The sequence below is a fragment of the Muntiacus reevesi genome, chromosome 3, assembly GCF_963930625.1.
Source record: "Muntiacus reevesi chromosome 3, mMunRee1.1, whole genome shotgun sequence".
In the NCBI taxonomy this organism is placed as follows: domain Eukaryota; kingdom Metazoa; phylum Chordata; class Mammalia; order Artiodactyla; family Cervidae; genus Muntiacus; species Muntiacus reevesi.
Genome location: NC_089251.1, coordinates 60,467,341 through 60,483,101, shown reverse-complemented (window position 1 = coordinate 60,483,101; position 15,761 = coordinate 60,467,341). Strand labels below are relative to the sequence as shown.

The following is a 15,761-nucleotide window of genomic DNA, read 5'->3' as shown; positions in this document are numbered from 1 at the left end:
ATTATTTGGGAGCAAAAGAAGATATTCTCCTAGGTATCAAATAGTTAAAGGTAACGCGGTACAAAACAGACTTGGTTAAAGTCTTCTAAATGTAGTGACTGAACTGATTTACAATCAAAACCAGGAAATGAAGTGGTAATTCAGAGGTTGCTGATTACACCTCCACATTTCACCTAATTAATTTTATAGGAGGCAAAGTTCTTGAAAATAACAAGATGATCAAATGTACAGATATAAAACCTATAACCTCAACATTTTCTATGCTCTTAACGTAAATTATTGCTAATTAACAAGAATTATATCCTAATGTATGAAATACCTTTAACATCAGGCTCTCTGCTAAACATTTGGCTGGTGATGTTCAGAGAAATACCAAAATGTGTTCTTATCGTTGCTGCTACATTATTAAAAATCAGACGAAGTGGGGCACAAAGAAAATATGAAAATACAATTCTCTTGGTGTAATCTACTGATTTGCATTGACATCTTTTCTCAGTGGCAATCAACATTTCCTTTCTGGGCCCTGATAATTTCTCTGTATTTTAATGCAAATTCCCCTTTCCCTAAAAACATTCCTAACCTCAGCCATTTTACCCCCTCCCTCAATTCAATTCCATCCTCCTTCACCCCCACAAAACCGGCGTTTCTAAGCTCCGGCCTAAGCGCTGGCTACAAAGCAGGGAGTCCAGGATTGAAGTGGAAGGGAGTGGGCAAATAATCATAATAATTAGCCGCGAATTCTCTACAAGGGGAAAAAGAAATACAAAATAAAATGCTTCTGCGTTCAAACAGCAAGACTGACTGAAACGTCTCAATGCCCCAGCCGCTGAATTGGGATCTCTTTCCTCTCTCAGCAGTTGCAAAGGAATAAATTAAAAAAAAAAAAAAAAAAGCCTTATAAGAAATGTAGGGAAGGAGCAAGGGAAACAAGGGCTGCTGGGGAGGGGGAGGGGGAAAGGCGCTCTGTCTTCAAGTTTGCTTTCCAAGTCCTTCCCTTTGATTGTCTTAACGGGGTAAGGAAGCACACCGAGACTGAAATACGGAGAGAAAAAGCAAAAACCAAAAGCGAAGGCAGGGGCGACAGGCCCGGGGCAGGGGGCCCGGCGGGGGTGGGCTGCGCGGAAAGTGAAGTTGGGCGCCGGGACTCGGGCACAAAGCGAGTAGCGTGCGGTCCGCAGGCTCCGGCCGCGCTCGCTGCGAACACGTGCAGCGGCGGCCGCAGGGCCCGGAGCCGGGAGTCAGGGGCTGGGGGCGGGAGGCGGCGGGCAGCCCCGGGCCCCAACTGCTGCCTCCACGCCCGTCCTGCCCGGCCGCGGGGTGACGACTGTTCCCCAGGCCCACCAGGTGGAGACACGGGAAGTGAGGCTTGGAAAACTCGGCAGGTTAACCTGGCGCTGTCTGGGATTCACCGCACACACACCTCAGGCGCGGGTGCTGAAACTCATTCTGTGTCCACAGGCTCACACTTTTTACTTTGAGAGATCTCTGCAAATGCGTTTCTCCCGCAATCCCCGGCACCGGTGTGCACAGCGCGGCGGCGGCTGCGGTTATTCATTATTAATGACGCCGTTTGCCCGCATCATTATGATGATAACTATTACTATTGTTGTGATTTCGGGCTCGGAGGCGAGAGCTGCAGGAGGCGGGGGAGCGGGGGGCGGGGGGGGGGGGGGGGTTCGGGCTGCAGAGGCTCCCGGCAAGCTTGCCGCGGCTGCCTCGGTCCGCGCTTTGCACGGAGATGAGGGGCTGGGAGAAGTGAACCTGGAGACTAAGTGCAAACTTGCCGGATCCCGCCTTCGGCCTTGCCCCAAAGCCGGAGAGCGCGCACTCCCCTTTCCTCCCGACCAAAAACGCCTGCCCGAAAGAACGAAAACTGCACCCCGCTCCACTCCCGGTGCACTGGGGAGTCGGCCGCGCGCCCGGGCGCTTCTCCGCAGCCCTGGCCAGAAGCATTTTTAAAGTCAAAACGAACAAAGACAGAAGGAGTGATGGGGTGGGGGGGAGAGAAAGGGAATTCTGCCTAACCGTCCGTTTCCCCCACCCCCATCCTCGCAAAGCTCTTCCCTCCGGGTCGAGAAATGCAGAAGGGGGTGGGGGAGGCCCTGGTACAGGTTCAAGTTCGCTGAGCTTTCTTGATCTTGTTCTGCCTCCTAGCGACCGAACGGCTCATTCAGCCCTAGAAGCGGGGGATGGGGGCAGGGGGGAGGGAAAGGGGTCCTGAAGACGAGAATGGCTCCCGCCCCCTCTGCGCACCCAGAAAATTAGAAAGGAGCGACCACCGCACCCACTTTAAACTGGCCCCTTAACCCAAAACCCGCCCTAAGACTCAGGGATTCCAAGGGGCTAACCCACCCAGCCTGGAGTCTCGGGATGGGCCCCGAGAGAGTGGGGGACGGAGGAGCAGCCTGGACTGCACGCCACAGTCCGTCCTTTGAGCCCCCAGTGCATCCTTCCGAAGAAGGGCCCGGCTTTCCCGAGTGCTGCGAACACTGCCCTTCCTTCCCGCCGGTACCTGGCCGGGCTGTAACTTCACACCGCCGCGCGCCGCGTCTGCTCCGCATCCGGCGCGGCCGGGGGAGTGGGGGCGGGGGAGAGCGGTGAGGGAGGGATGCGCGGGGGTGGGGAGAGGGAGGGCCCCGCAACGTGCCCGGGCGGGGGAGCTTTCGAAGTGTGTGACAAGTTCCAGGGCCCAGTGAAAAATTCAATTCCCTATGCGCACCCCACACACACACCTTTAAGAAATACAGAACTGGATATGGGGTGGTCCTTTAAAATTGCAGCAAAAATTAAAATAAGGGTCATGTATGAGATGGGGGAGGGAAGTGGGCTCTCTCACGCCTTTCTTTCCCTTGCAGCAAAACTTTCCTAAGCGCCCACCGCCTGCCTTTCCAGGCGCATTCTGTTAGCCTGGAGACAGCCACCCACTTAGCCACCCCACCTCCCTTATACAGACTCAGAAAGGCCCCCAGACCGAGCCAGGCCCGAGGTAGAGAGCAGGAATTCAAGGGAGGGATGCGTGGAGTCCCGGAGTCGAATACTCCCCAAAAGCAACTACTCCCCTACCGCCTACCACCCACCCCTCACCCTCCACCCCCCACCCCCACCCCCACCCTGCACGGCCGAGCTCGGGAGCTGGGGGCTATAGGCTTGTCCCTGTGGGAGGGGGGCAGGGAAGGCACGTGGTGATCTCCCCGCCGCCCCGAGCTGGGGGCAAGAGGCGTCGCGGGTAGGGGACGGACAGGACTCGCTTTTAGGGTTGCTTTGCAAAATAAAAATGCTTTGCAAAGACTAGTTTCTCCCCAGCCGATTTCGCAGTGGGGTTGGCCAAGAGGAGGGCTGAGCATTGTACTAGGGGGCCAGAGAGGACCCTGGACCCTCTGGCGCTGAGTCGCTGCACCGCCTGCCGCTGGGCCAGCGGGCGGGCGGCGGGCGCCGGGTGGGCGATCCCGGGCGGGGCGGGGGCGCGGCGAGGCCGGGCGAGGCCCCGACGAGGCCCGGCCGCAGCCGCCGCCCGCTCCCGGCCTGCCGCGCCGCGCTCGGTCCTCTGTCTGTTTGTTGGCAGGAGGCTCCCGCACACGCGGTGCTTGTAAACATTCAGACACGAGATTTTTCCCAATCAAAATCCACTTCCACTTTTTTTGAAAATCTTCCAAAAAATAGTAAGAGGAGGGAGTTCCTCGCTCCCTCTCTGTGCCGCCGGCGCTCTAAGTTTGCAACTAAAGAGGTTTTGGTGAAGGGGGTAATTGTATTTTTCCCCTCTATTAGAGATTGTGAGATTTTTTGTAGCGGGGGGGGCGGTGGTGGCGGAGGGGGAGTCAAAGAGGAGAGCGTTGCTGAAAACGGCTGGCGGAGCGATTGCCGTCTGTCTGGGGGCAAAAAGAAAACGTTGCCTTGTTTTATTTTATGTATTTTATTTTATTTTTCACCTATTTTCGCCGCCGCTGAGGTTCGGCCGGGAGGGGCGGGCAGCGGCAACCCGGGCGGCTGCAGCCACAGCGCCCTCCCTCCCTCTTCGACTGGCCCCCGGCCCTCGCTCCTGCCCTTCGGCGGCGGCGGCGGCGGCGGCGGCGGCGCGGGAGGGCAAGCGCGAGGAGCCGGCACAAAAGGCAGCGGGGCAAACACCCACCTCGGGCCGGAACAAAAGGCTGCAGCGCCGGCCGCGGCTCCGGTCCTTCCCGGTCGCCCAAGCTCTCCCGGCCGCCGCGGCCCCTCTCCAGACTCGGCGGACTCAAGAGCGTCCGGGGCCCCCTCCCACAATCCCACTTTCTCACTATTGTGGAGATGACTACTTTCCTCCCAGTGCACACTTGACCGTGAGCGCGCTGGTATCCAAGGGCCAGTCTCACCTCTCTTCTCCCTGGGAACTGTTTTTTTTTTTTTTTTTTTTTAACTTGGGCTCCCCACCCCCCGTTTTTCTTCCTACGGTAAGTGGAAGTAACCCCCTTTTCCCCTCCAGTTCCCTCCCTTAGGTTTGCAGGAGAGTTGTTAGCATCCACAGCATTGTTCATTATTTTGCAAAACTGGAGGCGAAATCATTGCATTCCTTTCCGAAAAGCGAAATAAAGCAGAGGAAAGCAGGAAAGAGGAGGAGTCAAATTTTTGTAAAAATTAAATAAAATTAAAAGATTCGTGCTATCCCAAAAGTGTACATACGGCTACGATTCGGGATGGGATGAGGTTGGTTCCCCCCCCCCCTTTAATCTCTTTTATCCCGACTCTCGGAGGTTTTTCTCGTGGAAAAAAAAATTTTTTTTAATGCATGCACACACCCCTTTCTCCCCCTTTCTCTTGCTTCTCGTCCTGCGCGCTCTCGTGATTATTAATAATTATTATTACTATTATTGGGTTACTTACGCGAGAATTCCCGTTTGCTTAAGTGCTGGGGTTTGCCTTGCTTGCGGCGAGACATGGTGGGCTGCGGGGCGGGCGGGAGGCGGCGGCGGCGGCGGCGGGCGGACGACGGCTCGGTTCACATCGGGAGAGCCGGGTTAGAAAGAAGGAGACTCCAGAGAAAATATCTTCATCAGTGCCTTTTGACATCCAAAATAAATTAGAAATAATACAAAGATGGCGCAGGGAAGATGAATTGTGGGAGAGCCGTCATGGCTTTTTTTTTTTTTAACCAAAAAAAAAAAAAAGAGAGAGAGAGAGAGGAGAGATAGAGGGGGAGAGAGAGAGAGAGAGAGATGAAAAAAATGGCAAAAGCCCCCCTGAGCTGCAAGTTCAAGTGCGGACGTGACGTCCCTGCGAACTTGAACGTCAGGAGTCTGGATGGACAGAGACACACAAAACATGGGCAGGGCGAGCAGGAGAGAAGGGGAGGAGGGAAGGGGAAGCTCACACCAATGGACACACATCAGGGGCTGGACATGAAAAAGAGACCAGGACAAGCCAATGGCCAGTGCGGGGCGGGGGAGGTGCCGGGCTGGGGGCTCCGCAGACGCCAGACGCGGCCCCCGTGGGAGGGGCGGGCGGAGGGGAGGGGGCGCTGGGGCCTCGGGCTCACCAGTGGCCGCAGCGAGTGCCGAGGCAGCGGCTTGGCGGGGAGAGAGGGAAGGGGCGGCGGGGGAGGGGGAGAGCCAGACGTGCGCCCTGCTCCCCCCAACCCGGCACGCGGACCCTAAAATGAAAGATTATTTTAAATTAAAAAAAAAAAAAAACAAATAAGAGTGTCTGGAGGCTGCAGGGGCCGGAGAAGCGCGGGCGGAGGGAAGCCAGGTAGAGTTGCTCCCGGACACCCTCCTGCGTGCGCACACCCACTTCCCTTCGCCGCCGCAGCGGAGCTCGCGCCTCATGTGCGGACGCCGGGGGCCGAAAGCCCAGAGCCCGCGGCTGCGCTCGGGAAACTTTGCTCGAGGAGAGGATAGCCAAGAAAAATCACCCGAAGTTGGGAGCTGAGCCTCCAAGTTACAGCTACGCCGCGGGCGAGGGGAGGCGGGAAGGAGCGCCCGGCCAAGCAGAGTCCAGCTCAAGTTTGGAGGCTTGCGGGTCCGGAAAGGCAGCGCGGGGGCCTCCGGGAGCCCGGGCGGTCAGGAGAGAGAGAGAGAGGGCAAGGGCGAGAGAGGAGGTGCAGGCCCCGGGCCGCTGGCGGGGAGGGCGCCCCCCAGGCCGAGCTGGGGGGCCGGGGATCTGAACGCCCAAACGATCGGGTCTGAATGCCACTGGGAGCAAGGAGTCAGGCTCTCAACGGTCGCGGAGGAAGAAAGAACAGGGAGCGGGACTCAGGGCACATTCCGGCCCCGGGATTGGAGTGCCCGGACCCAGGGCGAGGGAGGCGCAGAGGCGTCCACCTCACGGGGCCGCCGCCGGCCAGAGGACAAAGCCCGGGGAGTGCCAGTCCCTGGGAACGGGCTCCCGGCGCCGCGGGAGGTCCCTAAGCTGGGTCCCAGGGAAAGACACACCCCCTCCCACTCCAGAGCTACTGCTAAAGCACCGAGGAACGGCAAGAAAATGTTTCTTACGGGAAGAGCACAACTAGTCCAGTGCTGTTACCCAGGGAAAGAAAATGGGGAATGAAGAAAGAGCGACTGGCTCGCGGGAGCAGCGGGGAGGCCACAGTGGTGGGGTGACCGCCCCGGGTCAGCGCCACGCTCCCTGGGCGCCCCGGGCGGAGCCGCACCCGCCGGAGCCCGCAGCCCATGTCTGGCCTTTCTGCAGACGTTCCCGGGAAATTAGGGAAGACCTGTTGGAAATAAACCCCTGTCTCTTTAATGCACACACACACACGCGCGCGCGCGCGCGCGCTGCTGCTGTCAAAAAGCGGGCTTCACTCTGGCGTGGGATACTTTGTTTTACGTAAAATGTACAGCAACAGCACCCCCTGCGATTGGAAAGTTTATTCAGAAACGTGCCTGCAAAGTCCCCCGGCGCCTCCCGCCTCCCAGTCTCCCCGCCTGCCTGCGCCACCCTGTAGCCTCAGCCGACGCCGCCGCCGAGAGACCGCGCTGCGATTCCAAATCCGGAAGGGCAGGGGGGAGAAGAAAATGGACTCAGGTCCAAGGGAGGCGCGGAGGGTGCAGCGGGGGGTACGGGTGGCCGCGGCCCGCGAGACTGCGAGCTGCAGGTGGACGTGTACAAGTGTGGGTCTGCAAAGCGAGGAGCCTTCTTTCCCTCTCCTCCAAGCGGATCCACGAACCCTCGTGTCTTCTCTTCCCCCTCCTTAGTCTGAGGGACGTAGCTTTCGTAAATGCACCTCCTGGGCGGGGTGCTTTATTGTCTTAAGCGAGGGCCCCCGGCTCGCAGGCGCGCACCCATCTCCCAGCCGCGCCGGCCAGCGGCTGTTTATTCCTGTGTTGTCTTAGTAAAGTTTCAAACCCATTAGAAAATAACTGGTTTGCCTTGCTCGGCGAAGCTTCGGGCCCCTCTGAGGAAGAAAAGGAGGTTTTGATGCTCAACAGTGAGAGAAATGTGGGCTGGACCGAGTTTGTGTAAATGTGGTTTGCTGTTATTGTTTCCCTCCAGTTTGGTGGGGGTTGGGGGGGGGACTCGAATCCTGTTTAAGAAGCAGGAAGATTCACTTGCAGTAAAGCTCTGTAGCGTGTGCGTTATACCATTTCCCCCTTTTCACGAGTTCTTCAGAGCAGGTCAGCATCTCTTTTCCACTACTGTCTTTTTTTTTTTTTTTTAATCTTGTTCAACTAGCCTTAGAGCGACCAAAAGAATATCATTACAGGGGAGGGGTGGGGGGAGCCGGACGTGGAGGAGAATGTTTGGAGGGAAGGTGAGGAGAGGGAAGAAAAAAGTACAACTGGGAGGCCTTTGAAAAATAAAAAATAAAAATAAAAACCCCTTCAGGTAACAATAGTGAGTCCGATTCTTTCCGGAACCGAGCTTTTCAAATTTAAATATTTTTCCCATCCATCTATAAAAGTCCATATATAGAGAAGGTATATAAATGAGCGAATGTGTGTTGTGGAAATATATATGTATGATTTATATATAATGGTGTGTATAAAGCTTTTCAAGGTTGGCTGTAGTGTAAAAAGTAATGACTTTATTACCTCTGAAAGGTTCTGTGGTTCACATTTAACAGTCTTCTGAATTACAATTCATTACACAATTGTATGCTCTCTAAAACCGGCACCCTATCAGGGCCGCTATCTGTGGTTATTTCCAATAAATAACTGGCAACATTTTATTGATTTTCTTTTTAAAAAAATCATAGGAAATTAAGCACTTAGTTACAAGTAGGTCTGCTATGTTATTGCACTTGTTTCAGATTCCAGGGGGTTCCTTCCGAAACCACATCTTAAAACATACCTTTAAAACCCAATTTTGCAGCTGCCTTCCCTGGGTGCCCGTGGAGAGGTAAGTAGCGACGTTTCCACCATTAACATATATTTAATTTCACCATCATAAAATGCCCAGAGTGAAATAGGAACTACCCTCCACTCCCGCCCCTCCCCCAGCCTGATTTCACCCAGTCCAGAAAACCAGGACTCAGTGTTGGCATTCGATTCCCTCCTGGTCGCGGACCCCCACTCCGGTCCCTCCTGCTTGCCTCTACGAGTGACGCCCCCTCCCTCATTGCTGCTGGATGCTCGCTAAAGCGCCCAAAAGTGGGGGAGGGGGAAGGTGTGTCAGTGTGCTTAAAGAAATAAAAACGTGTTGTTTTAAGAGCTTTGAAAATATTACGTAAGTATTGATTAATGATGCAGGTGGGTTTGTAGAGGGGTGAAAGGTCACTTTAAACGCTCACACTTGGATACACAGTCAGTATATTTACTTTCCAAAAGTAGCTTTTAGAAAGTAATAAATTATGACAACATTAAAATTATTTTCTGGCGTTTCAGTTAACTTCATGTGGAGCTGTAGAACCTTTGCTGATTCCACGGAAGGGCTAATTACGCTCGGTGGGCTCTATCCCAAACCTTCGGTGACAACACTGCATGTAAACTCCAGGCCAACAGGCTACCCCTCCCCTCTCCTCCTCCCCTTCTCTATCTTGCCCGCGGAGGAGACTCCCCAGGACTTCCTGCAGTATATATTCTGCCTCTGATCTCCGTACTTAATAGCCAAGTCCTGGTTTATGCTTTATAATGTGTTGACAAGTTTTCTAACAGACTTTCTGAAATAATGCACATATATTCACGTCGGTTAGAAACCCACCGTATTTTTAGAGTCGAGTAGATCTATACCCTAATGCAGTGAGAGAGTGTAAATCATAGAGGATTTCATAGTCCTTTCAGTAGTTTTCGGTATGAAGTATGAGCCGCGTGGCCTCCAGACGTAACCTTTTAGAAAAAAAGACAGTGCTTTTATTTTATGGTGTAAAGTGCTTTTAGCTCCAGGGCTCTGAACGTGAATGTGGTCAACAAACAGCTCCAAGAGGGAGGCTTAAAACGGTCCCAGCCCTCGTGCGGAGGATCGCCTGGTGTGGGGGACTCAGGTTGAGCTGGAGAACTAAGGGTTAAAAGGTCTGTCTGGATAGAAACTACAAGATTAAAATAAAATAGTCACTGTCTGCCTTTAGCAGGGAACACCTTTACAGACTTAAGGAAAAATGAATGAATGGTTAATATAATCGCTCCCACCTTGCGTTTTACTTCTGGATTGTTTTTGGTTTTGTTTTTGCTTTCTTCCTAATGGAAGTTCAGAAAATAGAGAATGGACAGTCATCTCAATAAAAAATAAAACTTAGGTTTGGATGCATCACTTGGCATAGGTTTTGGGGTTCTAAGAGTGGGAGTGCTAGGGTGTGAAGACAAAGGTAAAATTAATGTTAAAAAGGAAAAGAGGTTGTGCTTGAGGAAGGGGGTGCGCTTTGTGTGGGCGCTGCAAACTGAAAGATGAGCATTAGAGCCACAGTCACCTCTTCTTCCAAGCCTCCCTCAGCCCCCACCCACTGTAACATGTCTTCCTTCTCTGTTCCCAGTATGAGTCAGAGTCTGGGACCAGTCTGGATTCAGTCTCCTTAAGGCCCCTGGAGGGCAGTGTCTACACCTGCAAAGGGATAGACTTCCCCTGGGAGGCTCTTGGGGAAACAGTATGGCATTTCTCCAGAGGCTCCCTGGACATTTAGCTGTGATGGTAGAGATGGTAGGGGGTGGAGATGAGGGTGAGAGTTGTTTTCCCTAGTTAACTCCTCCATCAGGGGGCAGTAAAAATGGGATGAAAGCATTTAGCTGACTGGCAGACTACTTCACATACCTGGATGGCTCTGTCCGCCCCCACCCTGCGCCCCCCACCTCCTGGGACCACCCCAGGAAAAGAAAGAAGGAAGGAAACAAGGAAGGGAGCAAAGTAGGAAGTAAAAAGCTGGATCTGCTCTAAATAAACCTACACTTACCTCTAGACTGGGTTGCTGTGTGCGAGTCAACAATGTGTTGGGGCTGGTGGTAAGTCTCACTACGTTAAGTAAGAGGCTCCTATGAAGACACCAAGGTGTTCTGGCTGGAACACTGGAATACCCAATTTAGCTCCCTAACATTGACATCAAAGACCCATAGATGCTGGGCAGTGAAGCCAGTTCAGTGGACCACATTAGAAATGTCCAAATGTCCAAATACAATACTTAGCACACAGTAGCTTCTCAACAAATAGTTTTTGAGTGAATAAGTGAATAAATCCTATCACCACATAAATAAAACCAACATAACCATTCAAATTCTATTAGTTTCCCCCAGAACCAGTAAGGCTTTGATCAGATAACTCTTTTGTAAGAGTACATTTTAGCCTAAAAGTGATTCCCACCAAGGATGGTGAGCTTAGAAGGATTATTCCAAAGCTCAGAACAGCTGAACAATTGAATCTTGCAAGAATACAATGCAAGATATTTTCATCACCTCCAACAGTCTACATAATTAAATATCTTCCAAATAAACCAGTGTCAAGAACCCAGTGCTGCAGTCCATAGGGTCGCAAAGAGTCGGACACAACCTAGCGACTGAACAACAGCAACAAAAGAACCTACTATCAGAAAATTCATTGTTTTAATGTTACTTTTTGGACATGTTCAAATCTGGTTTCCCAAATGAGAGCACTTCTAAAAGAAAACAATAGAGTCAGAAAAACCGAAAATGAAAGATACCTTAAACTTCATTTTCTGTGTGCCCACCCATCCCCCAATAAATCTTTTGCTTTTAATAGAGGAATAATTTTTTCAATACATGTTTTTTCACACCCAGTCTTAAAACAAGCTTCACCTATTCTCCTACTCTCTCTCTCTCTCTCTTTTTTTTTTTTTTTTGCCCGAGTGGGTAAATAGAACGAAAAACAAAACAGCGCACACACACATCTGGTCTGACATTTTGTACAGCAAATTTCAGCCCAATGTGATTTAAAACAATGTGAGTTAAAAACCTCTTAAAATTTGGGTTTATAATGGAAACGCTGACAGACTCTTAATTATAGCAGCCCTGCCAGACACTGCTATAATGAAATAGTTGTGCTTTCATTACTATAGAGGCACTATAGTTAAGGGTCTGTCAGTGTTTCTATTATAAACCCCAAGTTTAAGAGGTTTATAACTTGGGCTATTTAAATGGCACTGGGTGGAATTCAACCTATCAGTCCAGATGTGAAGTTGTTTTATAGAAGAATAACTCAGTGGAAGAAGAGCTTTTGAAAATATTCTCTCTCTCTCACTCCTCCCCCCCACCTTTCCCCCTCCCTCCCCCCTTCCCTTCTTCCCTCTGTTCCTTACACAACATCACAGAAATGATTTTTACTGGTTTCAGATGGTCTTCTTGCCAACTTCTAGCTATGACTTCACTGTCTAAAAGGAAATTTTATAGGCAGTTAGTCCTTTATCTGGACAAGTACTGCTTACCATTATAATAATTTTTTACTATTTTATTACTCTGGAGTACATACACACAACATGGACACACACACAGAGAAACACACACACATACAAACTAAAAAAAATCCACGCTATGTCAAGGAGTGCAACCTCATACACATACACAGAGGTATACATGCTATGTTGCATTCTGATGAAAAAGCATAAATTGACTAAAGAGAAGAAATAAAGTATCTGAAATGTTTTTGTCTTATCTATGTAGTAAAAACAATAGGGGAACTGCCATCTTATTTCAAAATTTTGTAGCTTTCCTGATATCATTTGGTTTGTTCAGAAAGCAACAACCAGAACTGTATAGTCAGCAGTGGACTATCCAAGGACTCACACAAACACTGTAAATGTCTCTACTTGATTTTGGTTCTTGACACATTGATGAAAAATTTATCTAGAATTATCTAATGGACCAGAATTTTGAAATATGTTCTATTAACTTGGTATACCATCACCATAATATGTAATGTTTGTTAGTGATGATGTGGTTGATGCTAATTCTAAGGAAAACAAAGATGGTGGTGGTGATCATGACTACGATAATAGTGGTGATAAGGTCACAGTGGTAGAGATGGAAGGGGATGGAGATGAGGGTGGGAGTAGTTTCCCTAGTTAATGTGTCCATCAGAGGGCAGTAGAAATAGAATGAAAGATGTAGCTATAAAGCTCCAACTTTTGCTTCTCCAACTCTTGTTCCATCAGAAAAGTCATTGCACAAAGATGAGGTGGTAGATGAGTTCAAATGAAAGTTTTCAAATGCATGCTGCTCTATTTCCCTCCCCTGCACACCAAGAAGTAGCCCTGGGTGGGTGTTTTGGGCAAGCCCTAAGTTCACTAACTTCATACAGAGAAAGAGCCAGCAAGAACTACATCCACCATATCTGCATTTAGAAACCTTTTCACTTCCAGAAGAAGAGCAGTTCCTTTTCTCTGTTCTCTCTGACTGAAATCAGACCACCAAATCAGGCCATCAAGGACCACAGGGCCTTGATCATTCTAATTTCACAATAGTTTTAGTTGGTCTTCGCTCAAATTAGCTAAAAGAGAAGCAGTTATCAAAACATGTTACCAGGCTCAAGTTCCTTTTCTGTCAGTTTCTTATGAACCCCACAAACGCCTGCCTAGTCCCACAATCATTCCAGATGTATACCAATCGTTCCCAGAGATTACTGAAGAGTTCTGGCTCTTCTGGTCCCTTTTCCAGAAATTAAGACATCTTTTCTTCCCCCCCAGTAGCTAATCATCCATATTTTATTTTTTCCTGCCAAATTCAGCAAAGGAAACTTTTGTGGTAGAAAAAGCCTATTTCATCATTTTTGTCAGCTTGGTGAAGATAAATCTCTTTGGTCTCCCATTCCTGGTTGTATACAATTTGCCTGTTTTCATTTTTTTCTTAAAAAAAAAAAAAAAAAATCTCTTGCACAAGGTCAGTTATCTAAACCTCCAGATTCCTATAAAATGAAGAATCTGGTCCTAAGAACTGTTATTCTTTCTTTCTTTATGGAGTACGGCCCTGAACAGACGTGAGTTGTGGTTTCTGTTCTTGGATGGCTTTCATTTTTAAGGCACTAAGATACACATACACAGGCACAAGCACGTCATATAAAGTTCACAAGTCACACATGCCAAAGCCATACAGATACATACTATTTTCCTTGATTTGGGTAGCCCTGGTTTCACATTGCTGATTTGAAGAATTCTAAACCTTTAGCAAGGACTAATTTGAGGGGACACAGCTCTGGCTACTTCTGACACTAGTTGGAGAAAGAACTTGGTTTCTCAGAAATAAAAATGGTAAATAATGAGGTTTGGTCATGAATATATCTATGATAATCTATCATTTTCCGTTTTTATGACATTAAATAGCTTAAATATTTGAGAAATAAGCTTTCTGTATTACATTTGTTTTGTAGGCAATTTCAGAGACTATTTCTAACACCATTAGTGAATGTATCATTTTTTTTAAATGACATTGTTTCACTTCCCTAACACATAGTAGGCATTGAACTCACACTAAATCAAGGAATGAATTGCAAAAATGCATTTTCTGTTGTTTCAGCAGGTGAAAAAGATACAAGTATTCGTGTCTGCTCCATAATACATTAAATATGCATATAGTGGAAAATTACATTATTTCACTTTTTAAATAGTTAAGAAGTATGGGCCATTTGCATGGCTATCTAACCTACACAGAATAAATGGCAAGCCCATTTGTGTCAGGAGGAAACAATTGCATGTCTGTCTGTGTATATTTCATATAATAACTTATGTCATAAAAGCTATCACCTGACAAGTCCTGGGTTGTCACATACTTATAGGAGCCTCTGTCCTTTTCATCTTTTTACCCCTCAGCACAGAGTAGGACCTAAGGAAATGTTTTGTACATGAAAAAAGATGAAGTAGACCACTTAGATTCCTGAGAACTTCAAAATCCTTTCTACCATAGGTAAAATGTTCTTTTTATTGTTCTCAATTCTCAGATTTTGAAATGCAATAAAATATGCAAACAACCAAAATCCAAGTACATTGCAACACAGAATAACTCTGAGAGATTAATTCTGGAGCCTGATTCTCCAGATACTACTTTCTTTAAATATCAAGGCCTATTCTAGCTGGTTCTCATTTGAAGGAAGCAAGTCCCACAGAGCCTTATAATGGCACCCACTTTCCCACCCATCTGTACTTGGTGATTTCTGTGGCCTTGCTCAGGAAACAAGAGAAATAGCAGATACGACAGAATGAGAATCCCAACCCTCTCTTCTGAAAAGATCGAATCTTGAACTCCGAGCTTAATCAGTAGGAGAAAACACAAGATTCGTAGATTTTCAAAATAAATTCAGTTTCTGAAAGTAAACATATGAGGGGGGTAAGGCAAATATGTTAATTATTTGAATATTAAACATATAAAGGGGTTTTGCTAAGATTATAGTGTTTTGCATGTGTTGATTTAAAGATTCTAAAAAATTTTAAATAGGCTCATTTTAAAATACATGTTTTACAGGAAGTAAACTCCCCTTAATGGGAACTTGCAACTCTCATTTTTTTCTTTTACTTTAGCATAAATAAATCAAACTGAAAAGCAACCTCAAACCAAAATGGAACTAGTTTGTTTTCTTTTTCAATTGATAAGACTTTAGTTTTAGTAACATCTTTAGAATTCTGAGCTACATTGTTATATTTCCACTGATCTTCACATTTAAGGGTTTGGATCTCTCAAAATTAATGTGAAATGCTCAGCCCAGACCTATGTTTTCAGATGTTACCCTCAGTAAGACCAACATAATAGCTGGTTTTGGTAGAACAGTTGAAAATTAATATATCTCTGACAATGCTGAGAAGTTGTGACTCATTACTATCAATTTTTAAACATTCTAGAAGGAAGAAGCTTCTCATTATGGGAGTTGAAAGGAGCAAAAGAGCCCCTGATTTCAGGTACCATCTTTTCTTCATTTTCTTTTAGGGACAAGGGACTGACCAGCAGCAAGGAAATAAACATTAATCCTGAAGTATATATTTTTTCCAGCATGAAACCAAAGGCCTAAACGTTGTGAATAAACTTGCACTGAAATAATCAGATGATGGCAGTAATTATTTTAATGAGAATCTCCCTAGCCAGAATAACAAACAGATATATCGCCTAATGTTACACTGAAAGGTAGTACATAAGCACATATACTGCTGTGGTGACTAATGTGTGATAAGAGAATCCTTCTGCTCACAGTTTGGGCATTTATGTCACCACGTATTATTGATAGCACATATTATTTTTACTACCCTGTGTCTTTATTATGTAAAGTCTAATTGCAGGAAAAATTATTTTCATCCCCTTGATTTTGATAGGCATTTCCATAGAAAAGATGGGATACAGAAAAGGCTGTGTATTGCAGAATTCCACCATCACTCAGGATGTTTGCTGATGATTACTGATGTCAGTTCTGTGAGCCCTGTATCCTGGCCTTTTAGGAGG

General features: G+C 48.0%; 1 protein-coding gene across 8 annotated transcripts in view; it reads right to left on the bottom strand.

Moving 5' to 3' along the window:
- The window catches only part of BCL11A (BCL11 transcription factor A), a 98,833-nt gene extending 93,577 nt beyond the window's left edge, over positions 1–5,256 (bottom strand). For 7 of the 8 annotated variants that reach the window (XM_065927328.1, XM_065927333.1, XM_065927334.1 and 4 more), the window contains exon 1: positions 4,855–5,256. In XM_065927328.1, the coding sequence (XP_065783400.1) occupies positions 4,855–4,909 (55 nt within the window). In that variant the 5' untranslated portion in view covers positions 4,910–5,256. The remainder of the gene's footprint in view (positions 1–4,854) is intronic. The other variant, XM_065927329.1, reaches the window with a different exon arrangement.
- Positions 5,257–15,761: the final 10,505 nt, after the last annotated feature.